The sequence below is a fragment of the Girardinichthys multiradiatus genome, chromosome 11, assembly GCF_021462225.1.
Source record: "Girardinichthys multiradiatus isolate DD_20200921_A chromosome 11, DD_fGirMul_XY1, whole genome shotgun sequence".
Taxonomy (NCBI): domain Eukaryota; kingdom Metazoa; phylum Chordata; class Actinopteri; order Cyprinodontiformes; family Goodeidae; genus Girardinichthys; species Girardinichthys multiradiatus.
Window position 1 is genome coordinate 26,631,074 of NC_061804.1, and position 22,762 is coordinate 26,653,835.

General features: G+C 40.4%; 1 protein-coding gene across 1 annotated transcript; it reads right to left on the reverse strand.

Annotated features, from left to right (window-relative positions):
* Positions 1-943: 943 nt before the first annotated feature.
* On the reverse strand, positions 944-19,564 carry LOC124876728 (scavenger receptor cysteine-rich domain-containing group B protein). Its single transcript, XM_047379713.1, has 12 exons — positions 19,374-19,564; positions 15,113-15,252; positions 11,712-11,744; positions 9,432-9,464; positions 8,762-9,064; positions 8,596-8,664; positions 5,826-6,140; positions 4,431-4,499; positions 3,555-3,626; positions 2,642-2,956; positions 1,881-1,976; positions 944-1,774 (listed from the first exon to the last, which is right to left on the reverse strand). The coding sequence occupies exons 2-12, from the start codon at positions 15,246-15,248 to the stop codon at positions 1,458-1,460; spliced, it is 1,758 nt and encodes a 585-aa protein (XP_047235669.1). The 5' UTR covers positions 15,249-15,252; positions 19,374-19,564; the 3' UTR covers positions 944-1,457.
* Positions 19,565-22,762: the final 3,198 nt, after the last annotated feature.

Here is a 22,762-nt window from a genome sequence, read left to right on the forward strand (position 1 = left end):
CTGGTAACCCCAAAGTAAATGCTCTCAGAAGTCCCCTAATTAGTACATCCATTTATCAATTCTCTATACCCGCTTCTTCCGTACATGATCACAGGAAGCTGGTGGCTAGCTCTAGCAGTCTATGGGCGAGTGGTGGGGTACATCTCGAACAGGTCGCAAATCCATTGCAAGGCAACACAAAGACACTGAGGGCCAACAACCATTCACGCCTAATGGCAATTTTAGAGAGACCAATTAACCTAACAGTCATGTTTTTGGTGTGTGGGAGGAAGCCGGAGTACCAGGAGAGAACCCACGCATGGACAAGGAGAACATGCAAACTCCATGCAGAAAGATCCCCGGCCAGGAGTCAAACCCAAGATCTTCTTAATGCAAGGCAACAGTCCTAGCAACTGCACCACCATCCAGCTCTAATTAATGAATACTATTTTTAATTTATTCTCAGTAGAAGGGTTAGGTTACAAATAAATACCCTAAACTTTAAACATCTCATGTAACTCAATTATCCAATTGATAACCCAATCATCCGCACATCTGAACATCAACCAAATTGTGGTGTGATGATGGTGGCAGAATCATGCTGTGTGGAAATTTTCCCACAGTACAGACAAGAGGCCATAAACAAATTCAGGCCACATTTTCTAGATTTTTAAATGTTATCATTTTCCATTTACTTTAAATCTACTTTTTGTTGATCTATCACCTAAAATTCTAGTAAAATAATGGAAGTTTTTAGTTGTATTGTGACAGCATGTGAAAAAGAAGAATGAATACTCCTACTAGCAAGGCATCGTAAAGTAAAAACAGCTAATCTTTGTACTTTACGCTATTGGCATAGATGCCACAATAGATAGATTATGAGTCACTGATCAATCAAAAAGGAATGAAAAATAAATGTGATAGATGTTTGAAGATTGACAAATAGACCAAGTAAACATACCAATAAATAAGAACATTTATTTTGTTATATATATATATATATATATATATATATGATTATTAGTTACATTTATTTATGAGGGTGCACAGAACACAAGGATCACAGATATATTTAATAAATTCACATGACGGTTTGTTCCCTTGCTTTCTTATGGTTTATAGTATACAATATCTGATCTTTCATTTGTACTTTTATCATATGCATCTTTAATGTCTATTCTTCCTTTTAATATTTTCAACAGACTTAACTGATGGACTTCCTTGAGTACTTGATCATCAATGTATAACATGTACAGAACATATTAGCACAAATAAAGAGAGTTGGACAGTTGAACGTGTGGCTGAAATGTGTACATTTAGTTTTATATCATATATTTATAAAGTGCTTAATATTTTGAATTTTATTGTGTATATTATATTATTATATGGGGTATTCGTTCAACGATGTAAAAGCAGGTATTTACATAATTTGTACAAGTCCTAGCATGGTTGGAGATAGAAGTAAGATTGTGCTGAGATCACGACAGGGAGCAGGTCACACCAGCATCTTCAGAGTGGTCACAGTTATGCACCTTCCAAGATATATGGGAGCATTCCTGCAGGGAGGCTTCAGCACCACTGCACTTGAGATTGTCCAGCAGGATTGTTCCTGTGCCAGGTCCAAAATGAGCTTCCCTCCAAGCCTGTGTGGCTTCCCCACAGCCCACTAAACGACACACAACCTGGGCGTCGGGAAGGTCCCAGGCATCGTCGCACACTGTACCCCATTCAGAATTTAGGTACATCTCCACTCGACCCTCACACCGGCGCTGACCATCCACTAGTCTCATTGTTCCTACAGTTAAATATAGTCAATTTAGATTCCTCGCTGCACCTGCAATTCCATTTCAGTAAAAGATTATGTGACTTTGAGGTAATAAGGTACTTAAAGATTTACCTACCTTCAGACGGTGTGGGTGTGGTTGCTGGTATAGTTTCTGTAACTCTGAAGTCACGTCCATTTGGGATTAAAAGCATTGGGTCGAACACTGGGGGAGCTGAAGAGAAAAACAGAGAAAGGAGAGTGATTCCCTTACCCTGACATACACAGGAAATATCAAGCCACTCGAGCATTTCCTCTAATTACTGCACAGATCGATACTGGAAACCAATTGGTCTCTTGAGTTCCTTTAATATTATGAAGCAAAGATCCAGTTGGATGAAATAATTCCACTGAAGAAGATTTTTCTGTAATGAGTTTGATGCATATGGCCATCTTCGTCACATAAATGATGTCTCCCTTATCTATTCAAATTGTTGTCTGAGAGAAGAGTATGATTAAAAACAGCTGGCTTTTGGAAACAAAATATATTTTTCTGTTGATTTAATACCAGTGATTGTTTCGGGTGTTAAGAAGAGCCCATGTGCTTCTGATTTGCTGCAAAGCAATGAGGTTTGGCCTGCAGCCACTCGGTGAGGCCGACTTGCCTTGACTCATCCACTTTATTTTTTTATGCTTTTTGTGCCGTCTCCTCCTTAGAGGACTACAGTCATGCAGTGCAAGAGGACAGCTCAGCAGGGCAGGCATGAATGACTGTATAGATGGGAAACGTGAACTTTCAGAGGAAATTATTACCCAACATAGGTGCTAATTTGACAACGAACACAGAATGTCTCTGTATTTAATGTAGCTTGATAGACTTCCAAAATGATGAGGTCTTACGTGCACAGATAACTCCGGCATCCTCATGATGGCCGCAGTTGTGCTGACCCCAGCCCAGGTGGAAGCACTGGGACAAGTCGTATTCTGCTCCGCTACAATCCACATTGTCCAGTAGGATGGGACCCGAGCCATAGCCGAAGTAGGCCTGGGTCAGGGCCGCTATAGCTGGACCACATCCGATAGCTCTGCACACCACGTTAGCGTTAGGCATGTCCCAGTCATCATCGCACACTGTCCCCCAGATGGTTTTGTAGAGGACCTCTACACGACCCTCGCAGTTCCTTTCGCCGTTCATCACCCGGACAGACGGGATGCCTGGAGGTTGATCAACAGTGCTTTAGAAAGTATTCACACCCTTAAACTTTTTAACATTAACAAAAGGCTAGACTGGATGAAGAACATCTGCGAAGAGCAGTTTTCTAGTCTTGCCACAGACTTGGTCTGGGCTTTGACTGTGCCATTTTATTACATGAATATGCTGTAATCTAAACCTTTCCTGTGTAGCTCTTGCTGTACATTTATGGTTGATGTCCTGGGTGAACCTCCGTCCAAGTCTTTTACAAAAAGACTTTTGTAGTCCCTAAATGGTTTTCTTCCAGCATTTTCCTGTGTTTAGTTCCATCCAACTCCCCATCAACTCTGACCAGCTTCAAGGTCCCTTCTGAAGAAAATCATCCCCATAGCATGATGCTGCCACCACTATGTATTACAGTGGGTATAGTGTGTTCAGGGTAAGTAAAAAAATTGAAAACGATTTATAATTTTCCTTCCATTTCACAATCATGTGGCACGTTATGAAAGTATATTGCATACTGTAAAATCCCAATACAATACACTGAAATCATGTGAAAAAAACAAGAAATGTGAGTATTTTTCCAAGGCAATAGTAATCACTTTCACTGTGGAAAATTACCTTTGGTCTGGGTAGTTTTGGTAACAGTTGTCGTAGTTGTTGGAGGCTTGGTAGTTGAAATTCTTTCTGTGACTGAAAGAAAGATTTAAAATTTGTTTATTTAGCAGAGCAAAAGACAATGGTCAGTATTGAATGTTAATTTAGATATTTAATGTTTGTTGTTTGGTAATGGTCTTAAATGGGTAAAACAGATCAGAAGTTTTCAAGGGGCAGACATGGTATAGCAGTTGGCTGAATCCTCTTACAGACATTCCTTTTTTTTATTCTATTTTCCATATATACTTAAGATAATAGACTTAACTAGTTTTCTTTTTATTATTTGAATTCATAACTTTACATTTACAGTAAGATATTTAAGTGTGAATTCCTGTAAATGGAGAAACCTGCCGCGGTCTTTGCTTAAATCTTTCTGAGTTTTAACACAACTCACACCTTCCACCATGATTGGTGACACGCATTTCAACACAAGAGTGAGAAATGGCTCCCTCTGTTGGTGGTTTATTATGAGTGCATGTTCATTATCCACCGTAACTCCACCTGATCTCTTGGGACTATGGAGGGAAATTTGTATTTTTATTATTCAATCAAACAGAAAGCTATTTCAATTTAAAAAAAATCTTTGTGAACAAAATTTAAAGTAATGTTCACAATATCACCCCATTCGATAGCTAAAGTGTCCATTATTTTTTTGAAGAAAGAGAATATCCTTAAACAGCTCACAAGGACAGACTGTATTTGCTTATTCTAAGCAGTCAATATATGCTGTATGCCACTGTCCGGTTAGCATTGCAGACTTGTACTGTTGCAGGGGAGCAAAAAACAATCTGAAGCTCATATGCAAACAGATGATGTTCATGTGCACTTTGTTATATTTACCTGTGGTGCCTGTTGTTTCCAAGGAGATCCTTCGTATTTCTGTAACAGCAGGCGGAACAGTGGTGGATCCTGAAATTTGTAGAAACAGAATATCTTCCTTTATAGACAGAATGACTTACACTTTGCTGTATTTACCGAACTATGAAACAAGGGACACATTTTTGTGTTTGGATGTTAGTACAACAAACACCTTATCAAACTTGTCCACCACTGATTGTAATGGCATTACTGTTGAATGACAACATACAGGGATTGGACAATGAAACTGAAACACCTGGTTTTAGACCACAATAATTTATTAGTATAGTGTAGGGCCTCCTTTTGCGGCAAATACAGCATCAATTCGTCTTGGGAATGACATATACAAGTCCTGCACAGTGGTCAGAGGGATTTTAAGCCATTCTTCTTGCAGGATGGTGGCCAGGTCACTACGTGATACTGATGAAGGAAAACGTTTCCTGACTCGCTCCTCCAAGACACCCCAAAGAGGCTCAATAATATTTAGATCTGGTGACTGTGCAGGCCATGGGAGATGTTCAACTTCACTTTCATGTTCATCAAACCAATCTTTCACCAGTCTTACTGTGTGTATTGGTGCATTGTCATCCTGATACACGGCACCGCCTTCAGGATACAATGTTTGAACCATTGGATGCACATGGTCCTCAAGAATGGTTCGGTAGTCCTTGGCAGTGACACGCCCATCTAGCACAAGTATTAGGCCAAGGGAATGCCATGATATGGCAGCCCAAACCATCACTGATCCACCCCCATGCTTCACTCTGGGCATGCAACAGTCTGGGTGGTACGCTTCTATGGGGCTTCTCCACACCGTAACTCTCTCGGATGTGGGGAAAACAGTAAAGGTGGACTCATCAGAGAACAATACATGTTTCACATTGTCCACAGCCCAAGATTTGTGCTCCTTGCACCATTGAAACCGACGTTTGGCATTGGCATGAGTGACCAAAGGTTTGGCTATAGCATCCCGGCCGTGTATATTGACCCTGTGGAGCTCCCAACGGACAGTTCTGGTGGAAACAGGAGAGTTGAGGTGCACATTTAATTCTGCCATGATTTGGGCAGCCGTGGTTTTATGTTTTTTGGATACAATCCGGGTTAGCACCCGAACATCCCTTTCAGACAGCTTCCTCTTGCGTCCACAGTTAATCCTGTTGGATGTGGTTCGTCCTTCTTGGTGGTATGCTGACATTACCCTGGATACCGTGGCTCTTGATACATCACAAAGACTTGCTGTCTTGCTCTTACTGGTGCAATGTGCAATCAATGAAGACTGGCTACCAGGCTGGTCCAATATAGCCATGAAACCTCCCACACTAAAATGACAGGTGTTTCAGTTTCATTGTCCAACCCATGTAACTTAGAGCAGCATACCAGTGCAGGTGACCCCAGCGTCCTCATGGTGTCCACAGTTGTGTTTCCCCCAGCCCAGGCTTTTGCACCTCATCAGCTCCTGTTCGGTGCCATAGCAATTGACATTGTCGAGGAGAATGAGCCCGGTGCCGTATCCGAAATAGGAGTTGGTGTGTGCCGAGACGGCGCTGCCGCAGCCTAGCTGCTGGCACACCACCCTGGCATTGCGGAGTTCCCAGTCATCATCGCACACCGTCCCCCAGCTTCCCTGGTAGTAGATCTCCACCCGGCCCTCGCACGAGTTCTTGCCATTCACCAAGCGGACAGCGCCATCACCTGAAACCAAGAGGAGGGTGGAAATTGTAGGGAATATTGTCGCTCACTGAATGATGGATTTTGATGGATATTGTGTTTGAAAGCAGAGGAGATGACATTAAGACACTGATACAAAAAAAAAAAAGAATTGAGATGAAACACACTGAGGGCAGAACAGAAGAAGCAGAACAAACATTAGCATCTACTGTTGCACCAAGCCTTGACTTTGTCACCTTATGTTTCTTCCTAGGCAAAATACAGACAATAGACATTCTCATGTGTGCATCAGGTAGCAGTGTCATGAATCTGGAAGACCTCCTTACTCCTGCTTTCATGATGGTCACCAGAGGATTATCTAAATACGTCATATAGTCAACTGTACATCTTGGGAATAAATGGGAAAAAACCAACACAGCCAGCACAACAAAGGCAACCTAGAGAACAATAAGAGGAGTCTGGAACTGAAGACACCTTTCATGTCTGTTGTAAAGTTTCCGAGAGGATTCAAAAAGGGATATTGTGCACAGAGCCCCACAGACTTTTGATGTTGTCTAAATGTTTCCAAATCAAATGACTAATACATCTCTAAAATGTCTGCCTTTCATTTTGAAGAAATGTAACGACTTAGTGGAGACTTCTTGTTTCATTAAACAATGAAAGAACAAGTCAACCTTTATTATTTATTAAAACCTGCTTCTGCATTTTAACATGGCAACTAGCATTGAATCTGGCATGACACCTGTTTTCCATATATAAATATATATATATATATATATATATTATATATATATATATATATATATGTATATATTGGACACACCTTCTCATTCAAAGAGTTTTCTTTATTTTCATGACTATGAATATTGTAGCTTCACATTGAAGGCATCAAAACTATGAATTAACACATGTGGAATTATATACTGAACAAAAAAGTATGAAACAACTGAAAATATGTCTTATATTCTAGGTTCTTCAAAGTAGCCACCTTTTGCTTTGATTACTGCTCCGCACACTCTTGGTATTCTGTTGATGAGCTTCAAGAGGTAGTCACCTGAAATGGTTTTCACTTCACAGGTGTGCCCTGTCAGGTTTAATAAGTGGTATTTCAAGCCTTATAAATGGGGTTGGGACCATCAGTTTAGTTGTGCAGGAGGTGGATACAGTACATAGTTGATAGTCCTACTGAATAGACTGTTAGAATTTGTATTATGGCAAGAAAAAAAGAGTTAAGTAAAGAAAAACGAGTGGCCATCATTACTTTAAGAAATGAAGGTCAGTCAGTCTGAACAATTGGGAAAACCTTGAAAGTGTCCCCAAGTGCAGTCGCAAAAACCATCAAGCGCTACAAAGAAACTGGCTCACATGAGGACCGCCCCAGGACAGGAAGACCAAGAGTCACTTCTGCTGCGGACGATAAGTTCATCCGAGTCACCAGCCTCAGAAATCGCAGGTTAACAGCAGCTCAGATTAGAGAACAGGTCAATGCCACAAAGAGTTCTAGCAGCAGACACATCTCTAGAACAACTGTTAAGAGGAATCAGGCCTTCATGGTAAAATAGCTGCTAGGAAACCACTGTTGAGGACAGGCAACAAGCAGAAGAGACTTGTTTGGGCTAAAGAACACAAGGAATGGACATTAGACCAGTGGAAATCTGTGCTTTGGTCTGATGAGTCCAAGTTTGAGATCTTTGGTTCCAACCACCGTGTCTTTGTGCGGCGCAGAAGAGGTGAACGGATGGACTCTACATGCCTGGTTCCCACCGTGAAGCATGGAGGAGGAGGTGTGATGGTGTGGGGGCGCTTTGCTGCTGACACTGTTGGGGATTTATTCAAAATTGAAGGCATACTGAACCAGCATGGCTACCACAGCATCTTGCAGCGGCATGCTATTCCATCCGGTTTGCGTTTAGTTGGACCATCATTTATTATTCAACAGGACAATGACCCCAAACACACCTCCAGGCTGTGTAAGGGCTATTTGACCAAGAAGGAGAGTGATGGGGTGCTGCGCCAGATGACCTGGCCTCCACAGTCACCGGACCTGAACCCAATCGAGATGGTTTGGGGTGAGCTGGACCGCAGAGTGAAGGCAAAAGGGCCAACAAGTGCTAAGCATCTCTGGGAACTCCTTCAAGACTGTTGGAAAACCATTTCAGGTGACTACCTCTTGAAGCTCATCAACAAAATGTCAAGAGTGTGTGGAGCAGTAATCAAAGCAAAAGGTGGTTACTTTGAAGAACCTAGAATATAAGACATATTTTCAGTTGTTTCACACTTTTTTGTTCAGTATATAATTCCACATGTGTTAATTCATAGTTTTGATGCCTTCAGTGTGAAGCTACAATATTCATAGTCATGAAAATAAAGAAAACTCTTTGAATGAGACGGTGTGTCCAAACATTTGGTCTGTACTGTATAATGTTTAAATATTAGGCAAAAGAATAGTATCAATTTTATCAGAGCAGACGATACTTACGTAATCCAGACCTGTCCATGGGCGTTGTGGTGGGCTCTACAAAACCTCTTGCCCCCAACAAAACTGGTTCTAGAAACCAAATAATAAAAAAGCAGCATTTAAAAAAAAATCTTATTTAATACATTTTAATTAGAGTTTAACTTCAAAAAGGTTTAAAAATGTTTACCTTTACAGGTAACTCCCACATCCTCATAGTGGTAACAGTTGTGGACACCCCAGCCCAGGCTGCGACACTGACTCAGGTCTGCTTCGTCTCCCTGGCAGTCCACATTATCCAGCGCAATAAGTCCAGCGCCTTGTCCAAACTGGGAGCTGCTGCCCACGGCCACAGCCACTCCGCATTCCATCTGCCGACACACAATGTTGGCATCCACCATGTCCCAGTCGTCGTCGCACACCGTGCCCCATGAGCCATTGTAACCCACCTGCACTCTGCCCTCGCACCTGTTGTGGCCATTCACCAGTTGGACTTAGGAGAGATGAGATATTTTTAGGTGGCTTTGTTAAAACACATCGGTCCCTCTTTTGTCCAAAGTAAGAGACTAAACTGTTTGAGCACATTTATCTTAGATATAACAGGTAACAGGATAAGGAAAGTTTCTAAAGTCAGCCTCCACTCTGCAATTAAGGAAAACAGTAAACCAGTAAGTAAATAAGTAGGGATTAGGAGAATAGAGAGCTGGAGATATGAGCTTGTTTCAGCCCGAAGCCCTGCTCTACTTCCTGTACTCTCCTTTCCTGGCACACAGTCAGAAAGTGACTGACACCCTTCCAGGCCATGATTTGCATGTGTTTTTTTACTCAACTTTTGTTTTAGGCAGTAATATCACACTTACCTTGGTACCTTCCGAGGGTTTGCATCATATTGCCTGAAACAAAAAATCAAAGGGTATCTTCAGTTATTTGTTGATGGGTGGTTCTTGGCCTTCCATAGGTAATGTACTCTTTATCTACCGTATCCAATTTCCTGTAATGTTAGACACAAACCAAGACCACAGCAGAAAGCCTGTTCAGAAAGAACAAGCTTAAAGTAAAATATGTTACATGAAATAAAACACCAACATCAGCAATTTTTTGCATAAAACATGTTCAGAATCAGGGGTTTTTGGTAAACAATGTTCAGGGGGTTTTGGTAAAGAGCAGAAGAAGTGCTTGCATCATTTATGTCAAGTCGTTCTGGTACTGAAGCAGCAAAGCAGCCCGAGGCCATCAAACTATCACCTCAATGTTTGACTATGGGGGTGTTTTTCAGAAATCTTTAAGTCTTACACCAGATGTAAAGGAAAGCACACCATCCCAATATTTTCATAAAAGACATGGGGATCATCAAGAGCAAATGTGAACTGGTAATTAGTTTTCTTTCTGCTCAGCAGTAGTGTTAGCCTCGGAAGACTCCCAGATGCAATTTGTGCCCAGTCTCTTTAATGAACACTGCCCTTAACTGAGGCACATAGGGCCAGCAGTGCTTTAGATGTTGTTCTGGATTCTTTTGTGATCATCTGGATGAGCCATCAGTGCACTATTTGAGTAATGTTGGTCTGCGTGCCACTCCTGGGAAGTTTGATCACTGTTCCATGTTCTCAGCATTTGTAGATAACGTCTTCTCTTGAGTCCCAAAGCCTCAGAAATGGCTTTGTGACCTTGGCCAAGATCTTATAGCCTACCTCATGTTGATGAGTTCTATTTAGGAGGTTGTTTGTTTCTGTTTGCCAATAATCAGGCCTAGTGACTCATGCCAGAAAAATGTGGTCAATCTCAATTAACTCAGTAATTTATTTTATATTTGTCGAATACTGCCAGGTTGGTTTGGTTTTTCCCCTAGTAATAAAATAAAAATTTAAAAACTGGATGTTTTATTTACTTAGGCTATCTTTGTGTGCTATTAAAATTTAGGGGAACAAATAAGACAGAAAAAAACTGGACAAGGGACAGATTTTTACAGTACTGTATGATAGTTTCAGTTTCAGTTATACCTGTGAAAAGCAAATAAGGTAAATAACTAACATAGAATTAAAATATTTAGTGAACTTCATTTAGTTTCTAAGTGTTCCTCAAATAAAGTTTGATATCTCAGTTAACAGCTGATTTTTATATATGTACTTTAGCTGCGTATAACACCATGTCTATGTTTCTAAACTTCTCATGTTTTTAACATTGTCATCTTCTGATTGTTTTTGGTTTAGTTTTGTTCAGTGCATGTCTCTTTTTACTGACTGACATTCTAATGTTTTTTATGAAAAATCTGCACTATATGCAATAAAGACATTGTTCACATTACCTGTGATTTCAATACATGGTGATGAAAACCAGTTTTATTTAGCCAACACAACTAAAGCCATAGAAAGCTGTTTAGAAAGTGTATTTTTATTGCTTATAGCTTTACACTTTTCTTTCACAAAAGGGCAGCATACTTCTCATTTATGATTAGTCCTGGTCTGCAACAATAAACTGAAGCTCATGTTCAATAAAACTAGTGAAAATGCTCCAAGTAGCCTTTTCCTGGAAGTCCTTCAAACATGTAAATTATGTTTGAAGGACCTTTTTATTTGATCTAAATAAGCAGCTGGCATGGAGCCCTTCAATCTGAAAACTTTCAAAAGACCAGCAGGGGGCGACACCTCAGGAACCAAAAACTATTATCCGTTTTATTTTTTGCTGTTTCCTGTTAGATCCATCATTTACACTTCCAAAAATGGAAATCCACAAACGAGTACCTCACTGTGGCTAGTTTCACAAGACTTACAAGACTTTATTCATGTAAGGTATTTGTATTCACTTGACAAACCAAAGGTCCATGTGCATTTAAAAATGTCAATATTTTGATTACACCTGTTTCTTAAATTGGCAGTGGAGGATGAAGGACACTCCACTGCCTGCAATCTTGAGACACCAGAATGAGATTTGTGTAACAACCACTTCTAATCTAGGTTGATTCCCAACCACCTTTGTTTGTTTGTGACACAAAAGACGTGAGCGATGTCTAAATAACGTTAAACAGGAGCCACAATAGTCCCATTTATGGGGTCACAGGTTAATTACACTTCATTCTTGTGTGAGAGATTTTATTCTGCACAGGATGTGAAAAGTAATGAATTTTAAACTTGAATGTTACTCACTGGTTACAGCTCTTTTGTTTATCTTCACGTCTCCTGAAAACACAAAAAGAAAAACAATGTCAGTAAGGCTCACGTCTCTGCAGTGAGAAAAACCCGATAAGCAGCTGTCAGCACATTTGTACAAACTGTTTTCCCTGCATGTGCTGGTCTCTCTGCAAAACAACTGCAGGGCTTTGGTCACCTCTGATAGGGAAACGGGGCAAACAGAACCCATGGACACAAAGTCTCTCATCCACAGGGAGCATGCTTTACAGGTACAACTGGTTCTCAAGCCTTATTATGGACTCAACCATGTGTTTTTGGCTCATATTCTCAATTAATCATCTCATGTGTCCCATTCTTTTTCAGTTTCCGACCTTTATTTTTGGAACAGACTTTTCTTTTTTTTTGTTTACAATTTACTCAGTTTCTACTAAATCGTAAAATCAGATGGTGTAGTTAAAACCTTCACTCAATTATGTGTTTAAACAGGACTGTGTAATGGACCTGAAAGCCAGCTAGTTATCCATTCACACACTACTACTGAATGCTTATTACATAAGGCAATTACCCCTCACACTAATTATGTTTACTGAGCTGTATCCACCCCCACAACCATGCACAGCAGCCATAATAATGCCATAACACTGACATGTAAAAATAACTGTATTATCTGCTGCAACAGAAGGGCATGATGCACTGAATTATTTTTCCTGTCATGTTTTTAATGTAAGATGTAATTAATAATTTATTTACGTTTTTTTCCAACTTATTTCCTTATTTAAATAAATATGTTTTTTATTATTTTACTCCTTAATGGCACCAGCACATTTAAACAAACTGTTGAATTGATCTATAATGGCTTTCCATGCCTTCCCCTCACTCCTGTATATATGATAACACTTTTGGTTTTGATATTTCATGGCCTCCACCTGGTCACCCCATTGAACATATTCTGCTTTTTATATAGTAAATTACTTATTGACATGTTTGCTTTTAAGACTTGACAGCAAAAGGTTTTACACATGATTTCTGCACACATTTACAAAATAATCTCAAAGCTTTGCAAGCTGGTTTAAGTTGACATGGAGATGAGCTGCAGGCGACATGTTTGGGCTGCTTGGGTAATTCTATACCTACAAATTATAATTAGCTGTGGACTTAGTGTTAGCATTATTGTTAGTATGCTTGTTTTACACTGAATTCAATTATGATCTGTTTTGACCAATGTAGCATAAACCAATGGTTGCTTGTGATGCTTTATATCCACTAATATAGCATTGCACACCATAGATATAAACATTTGTTGTATAAACAAGTTGTTTTTAATCAGCTAAAACAAGGGTCTGTCTGACTGGCTCCTCCACAGCTCTTCACCTTTCTACAAACTCACTGCGATACAAAATCTTTTGACACAGGTAAGGCAGGCAACTATCACTGATAATTACTTCACATAATCTTCACTTCAAAAAATCCTTCAAATATAATATATATATTGGAACATGCTCAAAGACCCTGCAAGGAAAGCTGGATATAGACTGTGGATGGATTAGAGCAGCGTTTTTAAACGCTGGTCCTCGAGGCACACTGCCCTGCGTGTTTTAGATGTTTCCTTGGTTATTCACACCTGATTTCAATTTGTGGCTGATTAACAGGGTTTTGTTGAACTGCAGTCATCTGAATCAGGTGTGTTAAAGCACAAAAACATCTAAAATATACACGGCAGTATGCCTTGAGGACCAGGGCTGAAAAACACTGGATTAGAGGGATGGATGAGAGCAACCTGTAAACTACTGCCACCACAGACACTTAAAGGTATTCCACCTGTATGAACAATTGGCAATAAAATGACATGGTGACGTAATAGCCACTTTGTCACTTGCTCAAATGGTTTAGGCAATAATGGGATTGAGCAGATTCTTTTCTCTGTTGAGATATTTTCATGTTAAAAGACACCATTGCCACAGCATTTTAGTCAGACTTAAGTCCAGACTGTGACAAGGCTACTCGAAAACCTTCATTGTGTTTGGTTTTGTTGGGGATTTTGGTTCTTTTTTGGGGGGTGGGGTTGTGTTAAATCTTAAAAATGGACCTTAACAAATGACGTTTAGGGTTGTGTTGCGACCTTCTGAGTGAGTCCTCAGTGCACTCTTGGAGTAATTTTATTTGGCGGCCACTCATAGGAGGTTTCTTCACTCTTTGCCATGTTTTCTCCATTTGTAAATAATGTCTCTCACTGTGGTTCAGTGGATTCCATAATAAATGTTTTTGTAACTCTTTTGAAACTGATAGATGTTAATGACCCTAGCCCCTTAAAATAATCCCTTCAGTCTCTGATCCACATATGTCCTTCTCCCCTAGCAATCAAATGAAAAGTCCCAACATGGCGGGTTCCAGCACCAATATTACACCCCTCATCCGACTTGGAATGTAGTCACAAATTTGTAACCACTTTAAACTGTAAGGGGTAATGTGGAATTGCAGAACAAGTGTGACATGTGATATGATACAAAATAAAGACAGCTGTAGAAGCAGCAGGAGTCCACAGAGAAAGGCAATGCATGATTTTCCAGTGTCTATCTTATCTGAGAAATATATTGTTCAGCAGAATCTGATGCAGATAATAATATGTTGAGGAGGGTGCACTGAAACTTAAATTTAAAGCACTGACTGAAACCCTTTATATGGATTGTAGCATTTACCTAAGCTCTTTTGGGGATTTCACCTTGGGAAATTCGCCATACGTTTTAACTTTGCTCAAATGAATTCTGAGTTGTAAGCCACTCCCATTTGGTTCGATAAACTCAACTGTGTTCGCTGAAAGCACACAAGGCCTTTGATCTCGATGGATAGACTGGTATAAATTGAAAGGACTGGATATGGCTCAGGTCTAGGTGTAGTTAGTGAAATTAAACAAAACAAAAATAAGCTTAATTATGCTGATTAATTTATGACCCATATGGTTAGTTTGGTGTGGATAGCTTTGATATTTTAATAAATTAACTCATTATTTAGAATAATTTTTTGTACTTCAGGTTATTGTACTTCATGTTATCATTGTCTGAAAAGATCTGTAATGGGGCAAATATTTTTCACAGCACTGCAGGCAAGCAGCAGATGGCGTGATATTTGAAAAGATGAGCAACTTGTTGGGACTTTTACATCTACATTCTATGTAGACTCCCTAAATCTTCACTTCGATGAATAATAAAAAAAATGTCTAACACTGTCTTTTCTATTTTAAAGATCTCACAAGATGCTTCGAATCTTTAGATTTAAATCAAAATAAAATTATTTAAGGTCTATTGTACTATACTGCTACATCCATGAAATATTATGTAGGTAAACATTTAAGAAGCTTTAGCTCCACAAATTGTTCTCTTTAGATAAACCCAGCGTACCTCCTGCCCTATCACACCTACCTAGTCGCATCAGTACGCTGAGGGCCACCAACACAAGGGAGCCGAGCAAGGACACCAGGAGCCACACGGCCGGGTTCCAGCACCTGCACTCGCTCTCCACCACACGCTGGCCTCGCATGGCTGTCTGACTGACCATCTGCCTGCAACGCACACAGTTACAGTCTCTCAGTCCATCTCATCAGGGTACTGCCTGTGTCACAACCCACAGACACTTTTCTACAACTGAAAAACAATCAGTATTTATTGTCCCGGTCTAGAGTAGCCTAATTATAGTATTGGATTGTTTTATCTGATATGGCCTCTAGCTGTTGTTACTCTGCTGTAGTAGGGTATTGATGGTAGTCTGTGAGGTCAAAGATGTACCATTTCCAGCAGGGGCGGCTCTAAACCACATTTACCAGAGAGGACAGGGTGGGGCTAGTGTTTTTTTCATGGTAAAACAGAACAAAGGAATGAAACAAAAAAAAAAGGTCAATATTTAAGAGTTTAATATATTATGTGAGCTGCAAGTAGCTCTGGAGCTGCAGGTTGACGACCCCTGTTTGAGCAGATGAAAACTGTAATCCTGTCTCAATGTGGCTGGAGCTAAAAAACTGTAAAGGTAAAAAGAAAATTGGGCCAAGGGACCAATCAGTTACTATTTCTATGCCAGCGCATATCATCATAAGAAATTAATTTAGTAATATGTCTTCAGAACATGGGCCACAGCGGGGGCCGGGATCAGTTCTACAGGGGCACTGGCCCCTGTTGGTCGCTGTCTAAAAACCCCCATGATTTCCAGAGATCCCTTCATTAACATCCCTCTCTTTGAACATAAAAGAGCTTCAAGTATATCCTTATAGGTTGAAAAAAAAATCCACGAGCACATGAGCAACATCCCCCAGCTACTGATACTATCGGGGCTAGGTTGCTGCTGCTGCTGTGGGCACAAAATGGCCACCTTGCACAAACTTAGCAGCACTGTGAGGTTTGCTGCACCAACTGATGGAGGGAAGAAGTTCAGGGTTTGAACAACACCCACAGCTGGAGGAGGCTTGTGTTACAAGCAGAGGCCGATTACTTTGTCGCTGTTTTTTAGGGTTTTTCCTTTGGACAGGGAATGTCAGGATTCATAGGGATCACTCACTAATCAGTCAGATAATAACGTTGGCAAATTCTTCAGAACTTCAAGAGGATGCTCCAATGTTGGGTGCAGTCTGATGATACATGAAAAAAATTATATAATTGATATACAGGTCCTTCTCAAAATATTAGCATATTGTGATAAAGTTCATTATTTTCCATAATGTCATGATGAAAATTTAACATTCATATATTTTAGATTCATTGTACATCAACTGAAATATTTCAGGTCTTTTATTGTCTTAATACGGATGATTTTGGCATACAGCTCATGAAAACCCCAAATTCCTATCTCACAAAATTAGCATATCATTAAAAGGGTCTCTAAACGAGCTATGAACCTAATCATCTGAATCAACGAGTTAACTCTAAACACCTGCAAAAGATTTCTGAGGCCTTTAAAACTCCCAGCCTGGTTCATCACTCAAAACCCCAATCATGGGTAAGACTGCCGACCTGACTGCTGTCCAAAAGGCCACTATTGACACCCTCAAGCAAGAGGGTAAGACACAGAAAGACATTTCTGAACGAATAGGCTGTTCCCAGAGTGCTGTATCAAGGCACCTCAGTGGGAAGTCTGTGGGAAGGAAAAAGTGTGGCAGAAAACGCTGCACAACGAGAAGAGGTGACCGGACCCTGAGGAAGATTGTGGAGAAGGGCCGATTCCAGACCTTGGGGGACCTGCGGAAGCAGTGGACTGAGTCTGGAGTAGAAACATCCAGAGCCACCGTGCACAGGCGTGTGCAGGAAATGGGCTACAGGTGCCGCATTCCCCAGGTCAAGCCACTTTTGAACCAGAAACAGCGGCAGAAGCGCCTGACCTGGGCTACAGAGAAGCAGCACTGGACTGTTGTGGTCCAAAGTACTTTTTTCGGATGAAAGCAAATTCTGCATGTCATTCGGAAATCAAGGTGCCAGAGTTTGGAGGAAGACTGTGGAGAAGGAAATGCCAAAATGCCAGAAGTCCAGTGTCAAGTACCCACAGTCAGTGATGGTCTGGGGTGCCGTGTCAGCTGCTGGTGTTGGTCCACTGTGTTTTATCAAGGGCAGGGTCAATGCAGCTAGCTATCAGGAGATTTTGGAGCACTTCATGCTTCCATCTGCTGAAAAGCTTTATGGAGATGAAGATTTCATTTTTCAGCACGACCTGGCACCTGTTCACAGTGCCAAAACCACTGGTAAATGGTTTACTGACCATGGTATCACTGTGCTCAATTGGCCTGCCAACTCTCCTGACCTGAACCCCATAGAGAATCTGTGGGATATTGTGAAGAGAACGTTGAGAGACTCAAGACCCAACACTCTGGATGAGCTAAAGGCCGCTATCGAAGCATCCTGGGCCTCCATAAGACCTCAGCAGTGCCACAGGCTGATTGCCTCCATGCCACGCCGCATTGAAGCAGTCATTTCTGCAAAAGGATTCCCGACCAAGTATTGAGTGCATAACTGTACATGATTATTTGAAGGTTGACGTTTTTTGTATTAAAAACACTTTTCTTTTATTGGTCGGATGAAATATGCTAATTTTGTGAGATAGGAATTTTGGGTTTTCATGAGCTGTATGCCAAAATCATCCGTATTAAGACAATAAAAGACCTGAAATATTTCAGTTAGTGTGCAATGAATCTAAAATATATGAATGTTAAATTTTCATCATTACATTATGGAAAATAATTAACTTTATCACAATATGCTAATATTTTGAGAAGGACCTGTATTTGTTTCAATAGAAATACAATTCATTATGCAGTGCAAGGAACAGTACTTTAAAGCATGGCCCAAACACATGGAACTGCTCAATTGAAAATGTTTTAATTTGGTTTTAATGGTTGACTTTCTGAGCATCTCAACTCAATTATTGCCACCTGATGTGCATCTACTGTTAGTGTCAAAGTTAATACCTGTTCAGTTTTACACATACTTTGAAATTCAAACTTCCAAGCAACTTTTGAGGATAGTTGTTAGAGACATGCTTTAATTTGCAAAAACTCAGTGTAAAGCTCTACCCTGGCTTATTTGTTTCTCCGCTCGTGCAGAATTCCCCCTGACCTTACACAGGAATGTGTATTAGGGGATGATGAGGGGAGAATTTGATATTGGCCCCTGGAGATAGTGGACATTCCGGGTCTAGATAGCACACAAAGACATTTCTGCTTTCTGTGGTCCCCCATCGTCAGGCATAAACGTTGCTTCCTGAAATCTGTCACTAGAACCCTCCAAAAAACGTAGGCCCCTGATGACACTGCAGGGGCGCTTCTCATCTCCCCAGAGAGCAGGAGGCAAAGGAAGAAACAAGGAGAATGTTACAATGTTGTGCCACTGTACTCTTTGCCTATTTTCAGCCTTCGGAAAGATCTTATGTAGAGAGAAGCCACTGCAAAGGACTCTGCATTTTATTAAGCTTCAGTCTGTGGGTAATTGTCTCAAAAAATGAGGTTCAGAAGCCCAGAGCCACACAGTAAAGACGCTGCTTGTCCAGTTGGGAGGTGGGTATTTTAACACTAACACCTTACTTGGGAAATGAGGCTGCCTCCTTTTGGAAACTGCACCAGCACACTACTCAAAGCTCTGGGACAAATGGTTTAGTTATGAGGGATGAAAAACAATCTTGTCCCCAATGTTATGTTTTTCAATACTCCATTCATGGTAGGATGTAGCGCAGATCCGCCGGGGAATAATGTTGCCTTTTGTATCAGCTCTGCTTCCCCTCCCTTCTCACTTCCCTGCACTGAGAAATAGCTGAAAGATCTCGGCCCCACAAAAATACCCCGTAATGTCTGAGATAGACCAGAGAATAACACTGTCAGCCCCTTTAATGACAAGAATCTAATGTCATTTAGGCAGAAAATCGGTGCATTTTGCAGCATGTAATGCAACTTGATTTCCAATAACCATTATAATGTGACTAAAAATTATAAAAATAAATCTTCAGTAACAGGGAGAATTTAAATAACTGTTCAAAGAATATGTTTGATATTGTTTGAGGTCACCTATTTAAAACAATTCGAACTACAAACCAGATTTTTCACTTAATTACAAATAAATGCACTGTCGAAAATGCAGCTCCAGAAAAATGATTCATTCAATATTAGCAAAATGTCTTCATATCACATTCATGTAAAAAAAGAATAATACATACCTGTTGTAAAAGTAATAATCTTGACCCAGAATAATAAATAGAAAAAAATAATTAAAGTAGGTTTCCTCTTCCCAAAATAAAAAGATTTAAAAGAGCTGAACCAGCAGGTAGTTTAAGTCCACAAATCACAACAAAAATATAAAAGCTACACACACAAAAGAAGCCAGAAAACTACAGTATCAAGCGCTACGTGTTTTAGGTCTTTCATCTACTTAAACCTGCTTGACTATTTGTACCTGACTTCAGTGACAGGGATTACGTTAAACAATAAATACCACAACATTGTATGGTAATATCCTAACGCCCTGTATCCATCTAAATTAAAAGAAGCAGGAGGGGCATGAACGAAACAAAGCAATGTAAGCTAACCCTTTACTAGTATCCCAGCATCTCCAGTTTCAGGTGGAGCTCTCAGAAGGTGCAGTCCTGCTCATCCCTGCACACACTCGCTGAGGGAGGCGAGGCTGTGGTTTAGGTTTTCTGTGGATCCGTGTTTGTGCATTGGACTCTCCCACAGAGCGCTGCTCAAAATTAGAAGAGTCTGAGGCAATGAGTCTTACAGAAATTCATCCGATGACTGACATGTAGAAAATATTGTGTATTCGGCAGAAAGAAAGTGCCTTGTAAAAGTATTCATGCTTCTTGAACTTTTTATATATTTAGGTAGTTACAGCTGCAAACTGCAATACCTTTTTTTTCAAGATTTTATCTGATAGACTAACACAAAGAAGTGCATAACTCTGTTTTTCTTTTTACAATTAAAAAACTGAAAAGGATAGTGTGCATTTGTTTCCAACCTCTCTACATCAATACTATAAAACCACATTTTGCTGAAACTACAGCTGCAAGTCTTTTGAGCTGTGTACCAGCATTGCAAATCTAGAGGTTGAAAGTTGTAACTCTTTTCCGCCAGAACTGTCCTGTATCTTGCTATGCATCCATCCTCCCATCAACTCTGACCAGCTTCGGTCAGAGTTGCTGAAGAAAATCATCTGCCATGTTTTTGGTTTTTTTGTGTAGATTGTGTTCAGAGGAAGTGGCAGTGTTAGTTTTCTGCTACAAATAATATTTTAATGTTGGGCAAAGGGTTCAGCTGTGGTCTCATTTGACCAGAGCACCTTCTTTCAGAATATTTGTTGTGTCCCCTACATACAGGTCCTTCTCAAAATATTAGCATATTGTGATAAAGTTCATTATTTTCCATAATGTCATGATGAAAATTTAACATTCATATATTTTAGATTCTTTGCACACTAACTGAAATATGTCAGGTCTTTTATTGTCTTAATACGGATGATTTTGGCATACAGCTCATGAAAACCCAAAATTCCTATCTCACTAAATTAGCATATTTCATCCGACCAATAAAAGAAAACAGTTTTTAATACAAAAAACGTCAACCTTCAAATAATCATGTACAGTTATGCACTCAATACTTGGTCGGGAATCCTTTGGCAGAAATGACTGCTTCAATGCGGCGTGGCATGGAGGCAATCAGCCTGTGGTACTGCTGAGGTCTTATGGAGGCCCAGGATGCTTCGATAGCGGCCTTTAGCTCATCCAGAGTGTTGGGTCTTGAGTCTCTCAACGTTCTCTTCACAATATCCCACAGATTCTCTATGGGGTTCAGGTCAGGAGAGTTGGCAGGCCAATTGAGCACAGTGATACCATGGTCAGTAAACCATTTACCAGTGGTTTTGGCACTGTGAGCAGCTTTTCAGCAGATGGAAGCATGAAGTGCTCCAAAATCTCCTGATAGCTAGCTGCATTGACCCTGCCCTTGATAAAACACAGTGGACCAACACCAGCAGCTGACACGGCACCCCAGACCATCACTGACTGTGGGTACTTGACACTGGATTTCTGGCATTTTGGCATTTCCTTCTCCCCAGTCTTCCTCCAGACTCTGGCACCTTGATTTCCGAATGACATGCAGAATTTGCTTTCATCTGAAAAAAGTACTTTGGACCACTGAGCAACAGTCCAGTGCTGCTTCTCTGTAGCCCAGGTCAGGCGCTTCTGCCGCTGTTTCTGGTTCAAAAGTGGCTTGACCTGGGGAATGCGGCACCTGTAGCCCATTTCCTGCACACGCCTGTGCACGGTGGCTCTGGATGTTTCTACTCCAGACTCAGTCCACTGCTTCCACAGGTCCCCCAAGGTCTGGAATCGGCCCTTCTCCACAATCTTCCTCAGGGTCCGGTCACCTCTTCTCGTTGTGCAGCGTTTTCTGCCACACTTTTTCCTTCCCACAGACTTCCCACTGAGGTGCCTTGATACAGCACTCTGAGGACAGCCTATTCGTTCAGAAATGTCTTTCTGTGTCTTACCCTCTTGCTTGAGGGTGTCAATAGTGGCCTTCTGGACAGCAGTCAGGTCAGCAGTCTTACCCATGATTGGGGTTTTGAGTGATGAACCAGGCTGGGAGTTTTAAAGGCATCAGGAATCTTTTGCAGGTGTTTAGAGTTAACTCGTTGATTCAGATGATTAGGTTCATAGCTCGTTTAGAGACCCTTTTAATGATATGCTAATTTTGTGAGATAGGAATTTGGGGTTTTCATGAGCTGTATGCCAAAATCATCCGTATTAAGACAATAAAAGACCTGAAATATTTCAGTTAGTGTGCAATGAATCTAAAATATATGAATGTTAAATTTTCATCATGACATTATGGAAAATAATGAACTTTATCACAATATGCTAATATTTTGAGAAGGACGTGTAGTGTTTGGCAAACTTAATACAGCACTTCTTATGGCTTTCATTCAATGGCTTTCTTTTTGTCTCCCTTCCATAAAAGCTAAACATGTGTAGCAGACAACTTATTATTGTCTGATAAATAGATTTTGCCACCTGAGCTGTAGATCTCTGCAGCTTTTCCGGTGTATGCGTTTGTTGCTCTTCATGTTTCTGTGTTTACACAGTTTTAAACTTCTCTATAACATTGCTGTATTGTTCAAATAAACCCCTGAGGCCTTCACAGAACAGCTGGATTTCTACTGACTCTACATCACACATGTAGACTGCTGCTAATTAGTTGACTTTTGAAGGCAACTGAGGTAGCAGTGTAAAGGGGCTAAATGCAAATTTACACTCCTTTTCATGTTTTTAATTTAAAAATATAAATTTGATTGATTGCTCATCCATAATCAAATACACTGATTTACATTGAGCTCTGTGGCTGTAATGTGGCAAAACGTAACAAAGGTACATGAATAGCATTGCAAAACACTGCATAGAGCGTTGTTTTGAATTATGTCATTTTGCCAGAAATATTCAATGGAAGGAACATGCTATGCTTTAAAGTTACAATGAAACATTCAGAGGCAACATAAAAATGTGAGGAAAACAAAAACATACTCACAAATTTAAAAAACAAGAAAAAAGCAAAA